This window comes from Amaranthus tricolor, chromosome 16 (assembly GCF_026212465.1).
Source record: "Amaranthus tricolor cultivar Red isolate AtriRed21 chromosome 16, ASM2621246v1, whole genome shotgun sequence".
NCBI classification, from domain to species: domain Eukaryota; kingdom Viridiplantae; phylum Streptophyta; class Magnoliopsida; order Caryophyllales; family Amaranthaceae; genus Amaranthus; species Amaranthus tricolor.
This window is the reverse complement of record NC_080062.1, coordinates 2,416,165-2,424,578: the sequence shown is the minus strand read 5'-3', so window position 1 is coordinate 2,424,578 and position 8,414 is coordinate 2,416,165. Positions and strand designations below refer to the sequence as shown.

The 8,414-nt window shown below is 28.2% G+C and overlaps 1 protein-coding gene across 1 annotated transcript; it reads right to left on the bottom strand.

The window, feature by feature from the left end:
• Nucleotides 1-309: 309 nt before the first annotated feature.
• On the bottom strand, nt 310-3,758 carry LOC130802325 (cell number regulator 2-like). The gene is made up of 4 exons (XM_057666285.1): nt 3,502-3,758; nt 2,649-2,720; nt 1,614-1,826; nt 310-703 (listed from the first exon to the last, which is right to left on the bottom strand). The coding sequence occupies exons 1-4, from the start codon at nt 3,605-3,607 to the stop codon at nt 630-632; spliced, it is 465 nt and encodes a 154-aa protein (XP_057522268.1). The 5' UTR covers nt 3,608-3,758; the 3' UTR covers nt 310-629.
• Between the last annotated feature and the right edge of the window lie 4,656 nt (nt 3,759-8,414).

Genomic DNA, 8,414 nt, shown 5'->3' with positions numbered 1-8,414 from the left:
ATATAGTTAAATGACTAATATACTAGCAAAATAGCTATATAAAACAATTTAAGTCTAAAAATAATAGTTTGAGAAAATTATTACAATATAAAGATTTTCTCAAATGTAACTTATTATTACTTAAATTTGTGAATTTTACTTAATTTTGTGACATTTATTTAGACTTTATTAAATGTTATAAAAAATTAGTAAAAGGCCTAGTTGAAAATACAATAGGTTGCATAAAGTATTTGAAATGGGGGACTGATCCTTCCCCGCCCCTCATGTAGCTATGTCGTTGGTCTAATGCATGCAATGTTACTCTAGTTAGACAATAAAAAGTTTTTTTTTTATTTCTTAATAATAAATATAATTTACAGTTCACAAAAATAAAAAATACACGTAATTGACCGAAATTAACCATCAAATTTAGCAAATGATGATCATTGAAATAGAACTATAACCACACAAATTCTCACAAAAAAATCCAAAAAAAAAAAAATTAAAACAAATAAACACAACTTACATGGATTAATACATTTAACTTAAAAAGCTTCGATATCAAGAAGTCAAATACAACATTTTGTAATATAGAGAAGTATTTTTTGTAAATGGATTTCTTGAGTATGCATGCTCATCAACCAATCAACTTATCGAGTCATGCCATCTTGCTTTAATGGTGGAGCCAAGCCTTGGTTTTTCCTCTCCATGTTACCATGCCATCCTATAACCGAAAACATAAATAATCAAATTAGAGTGAATTTTTTTAGTACAAGATACGCGGAAGGAAGGAGAGGGTGAGAGAATCAAACTCATAACCGTTATTCAAGAAAAGTGATACATGCTCTAATTGAAATAAAACTTGATTCTTAAGATTATAGTAAAACATATATATATATATATATATATATATATATATATATATATAGAGGGAGAAGTTCAAGTGAAAACCATCCTTATATGAGAACCGTGAGAATCATAAAAAGGTGTTACGTTTTAGATAAAAAGGTATTACTTTTCCAGAAAAACGTGTTACTTTGCATTCACATTTTTTTTCTGACAGTTACACTTTTTTGGTAAAAAGTACCAGATTTTTTTAAAAACAAAAGTAACACAGGTTTTGTACAAAAGTAGCACCTTTTCTGTAAAAAGGTAACACATTTTTTGGTTTTCACGGTTCACATACAACCGTGGTTTGCACCTGAACGCGACCCTATATATATATATATATATATATATATATATATATATATATATATATATATATATATAATATTTTTAATATAAGAAATATTAATTTGAAAAATAACATGAAATCGAACGACTCCTCGTTAAAAGCTGAATCAAACAATGATATGACAAAAGCATATGTAAAATGTCAGATATATATATTATCTACAACGATTGTGGTTTTATTAGTTTAGATAAATGATCTTTGTTATGTATACAAAGCTACTATTGTGAAAAACTGATTCTCGATGATGATTCTCGATGAGATGATTTCAAAACAAGAATTTATATGTTAATAATTTATATTAGGTGGACTATAGGCCCGTAAATAAGGCGCGTCTTACGATAAGAGTGTGTCATAAAAATTTGTAATAAAGTATAAAAGATGAGAGATTATTAATTACCAAGGGCAGGATCATATCCACGGTGTTGAAGCTCACGGTATTCTTGACATAAGGCACAAGACTCGCAGCAAAAATGGGTGCAACAATCTCCACAACAACTTTCTTGCATTCCATATTCAGCCTTCATCTTTGAACGATATGTGCATGAACATATCCATTGACAACCCGTTAGGATCATCACTAATGAGTATAACGCCCCACTTACTCCACATGCTGCAAAATATTAACTAATCGGTCCATAAAATTATAAATGATAGTTTGCATTAAAAGAAATTAAGCAGAAATAAATTGAAACTCTGTTTTTATAGGTAATATTGTGTATATTCCATCTTTAAATTACCATTAAATAATTTGAATATATAGGTGTTGAAATACTCTGTGTTTCACAATTATTTTTTTTTTTGATGTGTAATGATTTTCTTAGTTATTAAATGAGCACTTTTCTAAGTGTTTTTCTATACGGAGTCTTTATTAATTATTATTATTAATTTATACTCCCTCCTATTCACCTTAAAAGTCCCATTTGATTTTTCACGGATTTTAAAAAGAGTTAAAAGTGGGACCCTATGAGTTGAAAAAAGAGTGGTATTATGAGTTTTTAATATAAGGGAGGAAAATTAATATGAATAATGGAGGGTATAATTGAAAATAGAATAAAACTATTAAGGGCATAAAAATCAAAAACCCATACCAAAAATAGAAATGGAACAATTAAGATGACTTAACCATAAAAGGAAATAGGACATATAAGCTGAATAGGAGAGAGTATGAAATTATTTGGGCTGACTTAATCTTTATCATTCTTATTTTAAAAATTTTAACATTTTGTTAATTAATGTTGAAGTCTTCACATATTATCTATCAATATTATTTTAATTTTTTCTTTTTGTTTATAGTCTTTACAATGTTTAATACTTATAGTATTTATATTTTCTTAATTTTTATAAAATAATTTCCTTACTACTCAATATGATACAAGCATATTATCAATATTGAAATTCGTTTGGTTAAAGTTTCTATTAACTTTATACTTACATGATGAGCCTTTGTCAACAATCTCTGCAATACGTCCGAAGGTAATACAGGGGCACCAACATGTCAAACAACCTGCATATGATTTCAGAATTTTACACAATATTATAATTAACAACATAAAAACATTCAAATAATAATTAAGATAATCTCTCACATAATTAACTCAGTTAAAAGATAAAACTGATTGGTGAAAGTTGAAACCTGTTAAGAAACCAACTCAATTAAAACCTATTAAGGCCCTAGGATCTGTTATATACTCTAACACGCCCCTCACACGAGAGCCTATTGATGCGTATATGCGCTGAATATTCCACAATGAAGGGTGTTTGAAATTCGAATCCATGATATCTTGTCATGTTGGTTTCTGATACAATGTCAAGAAACCAACTCAACTAAAAGTTTGAGCTGATGGTTGAGGCCCCAAGATACATTAATATTATATACTCTCCCCTGTATATGTTATTTATACACTCTATCATGCCCCCTTATTATGCAAACACATAGCGCTCATACAATTGGCGATCCAGATTTCAAACTCATTGAGAGCACAATCAAGGAAAATGACTTAAAAAAATACGTATCTCAATTGGTCATGACTCATGAGTGTGTACAAAGAGGCTTCAATGAAATAGGTCTGGGGTTTGTATCCTACAAATCTTATGTTTTATACAAAAATTTCAATGCCCTAACGTGCGGATGGAGGCTCCAATTGGATCTGCCCTTGACTGATACCATGTCAAAAATCAACTCAATCAAACAATTAATTTAATAGTTCAAGCTTTGGGATATATTATATAGTGAAATATATAATACCAAAAAAAGATATAAGAAATAAACAAGCTATGATACTTACACAAAGAAACATCAGAGAAACAGTCACAAAGACCAGTAGAAAACTCTCCAACAGGAGCATTTTTCTGGGCTACTGGAATTCCAACTGCAGCTTGTTCTTGCTTCATTTTTTAGATATTAATTACTTATGTAAATCAAACAAAATATACAAGAAATTAATGATATATATATTTATTTTTTTTCAAGTTACTAATTACGGAAATATGTAGGTTTTAAAAGAGTAAAGTTGTGAATTTTGATGAATAATGAAGAAAAAGCATAGGATTAAGAGACTATATATAGTGTAATCATTGATATGATTAGTGAGTGGTGGCTGCTAAGGCTTAAATCTCATTGGTAGAGCTGTTCAAATCTAACCCGACCCGAAAATCCGATCTGGAATCGAAAATTATTCTACCCGAAAAAATGTTAATTTTTAGGTTTACCAAACCGGCATTATCCGAACCGTTTGATAACTAAAAAGGGCAAAATCGAACTCGAACTGCACCCGAATTTTATAATCGACATATAAACGTTAACCGATGTTACCTGAACTCAACAGTGATCGACCTGAGTAAAATCCGACCTGAATTATGCACGTAACCAAATGCAACTTGACTAAAATCGATTAAGATCGAACTGTTTTTAAACCGAACTGATACAAACCCGAACCGATTATTAATCAAACTGTTATAAATCTGAATCAATTTTTCACCTAATTTCAGCAAATTAGGTCCAATTTCAGTTTTTTAATTATGATTTTTTGAATATTTGAAAACTAATTTCTAATATTGAAACATTGTAAACAAGATTATCTATAAATAAATAAGATTCCCCATGATATTGATATCAATTATAAACCAATAAGTACATTACAAAAACCTTAGAAACACACTGAAGTGGAACGATACAAAAACTTAGATGTTTCTTCAACACTTCAATCTAGACTTATCTTGCTTTCTATTTACTCTTATGAGAAAAATAATGAAGGGCTAAGATTGAAACCATTTTGAAATCAATAGTTAAAATCCAAAATTCATGTGGCATTCATAGTTGTATGTAATTGGTTATTGAAAATTTTTAAGGATTGATAAGGTGGACATTATCTAAACCATTCATTCATCCACATTACACATCATCAATGGCTTAAATTTAATTAATGATAAATACTATTTTAATGAATATTTTTCTTAAAAAAGCTAATTAGCAATAAAATTGAATAAGAATTATTTAGAATTATGAGGTTATTAAATAACTTATATATAAACACGTCGAATCGGATTAAAATCCTCGAATCGAGTCGAATCAGGGGCGGATTCGGACTAAATTGCTATCCCTATCTCACACCTCTATATACAAAGATCAACGACTTAGAATAAGTGATGTATCAATTGAGTAATATATTCATCAAATTTGACATTTAGTTATCTAAAATAATTTATTTGAGTAATATGAATATTGTATATCAAATATTAAATATTTTTATAATTGAATTTGGTCAAATTGCATAATTTAGATTATTTAATACAAAGTAACAAAAAAGGTGGAGTATTAGTTTCATTTACTATAATTGATCGAATTACGATAAGTGAACTTTGAATGACGATCGATTATTAATAGCCTATAAATTACTTTAGTTTAGAGTATTCAAGATCAGTAATAAGTAATAACGTTGAGTTAACTGTCAATGATAGTCTATAACTATATGATAATTTGTATTAGTTTCATTCACTCCAATAGGTCTAGTTCTGAACATTATTAAGCTATAAATTAAATACGATCAATTATTAGTGTAATAGATTTATTAGTTTAAAGTATTCAAGGTCACTAATAAGTATTAAATACATAAAATCATATAAAATGGTTATGATTACTTGATTAATCTAATTCACTTTATTATAATAATTTTCAATTATCAAACTTAGAAATACGATCGATTATTAGTGTAATAGAGTAATGTATATTTAATAGCTTATACTCCCTCTAATTAAAAACAAATGTCTCATTTGAAATTTGCATAAATTCTCCCTCTAGTAATATATTCTAAATATCTAATAAGTTAGTAACAAGCCTAAAAAGAAATCGAGAGAATTACTTTGAATTAGAGGGACTATTAGTTTAGAGTACTCAATAATACTAATAAGTCTAAGTATGTAATAGCCTATAAGATAGTTCAAATTATTGTTATTCATTCGAACAAATCGAGTTTTAATATTCAATTAATTATCAAAAGTAGCAACATGATGCATTGTTAAATAATAGTCTCATATATATATATATATATATATATATATATATATATATATATATATATATATATATATATATATATATATATATATATATATATATATATATATATATATATATATATATATATAAACTAATTGAAATAAATTGATCTGCCATATCTGATAAAACAATCAGTAATTATTTTTTGCCAATAAATGAGCATACATCAATTAAAAACCCGACTATTAACTTATTTCGATATTGACCCGATCAATAGTTGTCCATAACCAATAACTAGTCGAAAAATAAAGCTCGAACCTGATTTGTGCCTGAAATACCGAACTAATGTTAGACCGATGACAACCCGAGCTTGATTGACACGCGACTCGAATTTCAACCAATAACAAACCAGTTTGTACTCAATAATGCGAACAACCGTTGTTAAATCGACCCGTAACTAACCGATCTGACCCGAGTATGACCCGTTGTCGCATACAACCAAAAATTTACCGATTTGAAATCCGAACGAGCCAAATTACACCCGTCCGAAACCAACCCGATGATCCGAATGAACACCTCTACTAATCTAAATGTAAATGTTAGAGTATTTTTTGTGCAAGTGTTTGATAAAGGGTCCCTACTCCCATACTAGAGTACTTTTTGTGCAAGTGTTTGATAAAGGGTCCCTACTCCCTTTGGAATTAATTATTTTTGGACTTGTTCAACACGTTAGAATAGGATTTCTAGCCGTTATTTATTGAAGGATACTCTCTCTCCGTCGAATTTTCAACATGTGTTATTTTAATTCGTCTCACTTAATTTGTATTAAATTTATTTTTGGATAATAATTTATCACTTTCTTTTAATCTTATCCTTATATTTTAACTCTTTTTTAATTTCATCCACACGATTTATTCTCTCTTTCTTTATTTATTACCTTCATCCATTTTTTTTAAAAAATATCAGTTTTCTCTTTAATTCAATGTATAAGGGACATAGTAGACAATTATAATTTAATGCATGATTGAAAAATACCAAAAAAGGAAAAGTTAGAGAAGTCCTATTCTAATAATTATCATCTTTTGTACTCTTTATATGAGATTACCCCACCAATACTTAATATAAATATTAAATAATAAATTGTTCGTTTGATTAGTGGTATTAAATGATAGTAATGAGAATAATTTATAGTGTAAAATTTCATCATAAATTCATGTCATGAAAGTTTGTTCACAAAAAGTTTATTTTGTTTACAAATTTTCATTACCACCTAATACCATATCTCCCAATAGTAATGCATTGCAATGAAATTTATGAAGAAAATTGAGATGATTGAAATTGAACAAATATGACCATTAATGTAGTAAGAAAATTTTCAACTGAAATTACAATAGTTTTCATTCCCATTACCACTTACCAAACAGGCCGTAATAGTAATAGTTATATATGTGGGCGAGATTAAACGTTTGAGAAAATAAAAGTAAAGTGTAGATGAAATTAAAGAAAAATTATGAGAACATTATAGGGTTAAAGATAAGTTAGAACGTAGAGCAAAAGTTGGAGTCGTGATAGTTTAAATTCAGTTTATTAAGTTGTACGGAGTACATATAGTGTCACTTCATCATAAATGATATAAGTAGAGATAATATAAAGTTGGAAGAGAAAGAACAACACAAATTGGATGTTTCAAATACTTTGGTTCGGATATTATGTAGTTATAGAGATATCCAGCAAATGATGAGTGGAAAAAATGAATCGTAGTTGTTGGGATATTATGTGAATAAGGTGTGATTTTAAAGTTAAAGGAAAAATTTTATCAAAAGACCAACAGTTCAGAGACTGATTATTTATAATCCGGTAGAAAAGATAAAAAGTTAAAACTCTGATGACACAAAAAAGGTCGAGCAAGAATAAAGAAAGTCAATATACAGGAGAAAAATAATTCATGTAGACGTAAGACGACCAATATAAATAATCTATTAATTCAATTACACGTTCTCAATCTTTTAGGATTAAGGCTTTAATATTGTTATATAAAAGACTAATTTTTTTTATTTAATTTATCTTTAGTTTATTTATAAGAAAATAAAATAGAACATTGTTGAACAAAACCTTTTGAAAGAATCACATGTCATTATTCCTATAGTATTAGCTATTACCTATTAGGGGTATCGGTATACACATAGGAAGAAGGTGAAGCCGCCTAATTAGTCACAGTCAACACGATATTAGAACTCTGGTACATCGCACATTGCACTACTTGCTTGCCGCCCCAACCCCTAGCCCCCCAAGCTTTTGAACGGAGATATTTAATTAGTAGTGGCGGATTAAAATTATATGATATTGATAGCTTGTTTTAAAAAAATATAGATTAAAATGCAAATGGGTAAGTACTTTATCTAGATTTAAAAAATTGTACTTAATATCTAGTCGACAGCTACCAATTTAACAAACACATATATCAACATCTCTAGGTATATGATTTCATACATAAGTTGAATATTGTCAGTTGCATCAATAAAAGGCCCTAGATCTGCCCTTGTTAAGTGATTATTTTATTAATTTTTAGCTTCTTAATCGGTTTAAAAGTTAAAAAATGTTTGTCTGTTTCATAAATAATTTTTCAACTGATTTTTAAATTAAATTGAAAAGGCTAACTTTGTTAGCATTCTCATTGACTATTGGCTTATTAACCTAATTTCT

Excerpts from the sequence above, each read along its gene's own strand:
- LOC130802325 (XM_057666285.1), bottom strand. The coding sequence starts at position 3,607 with ATGAAGCAAGAACAAGCTGCAGTTGGAATTCCAGTAGCCCAGAAAAAT. Across the intron at positions 1,827-2,648 it reads TGTTGACAAAGGCTCATCAT|CATGTGGAGTAAGTGGGGCG; the intron begins GTAAGTATAAAG and ends AATATTTTGCAG. Across the intron at positions 704-1,613 it reads TGGATATGATCCTGCCCTTG|GATGGCATGGTAACATGGAG; the intron begins GTAATTAATAAT and ends TTTCGGTTATAG.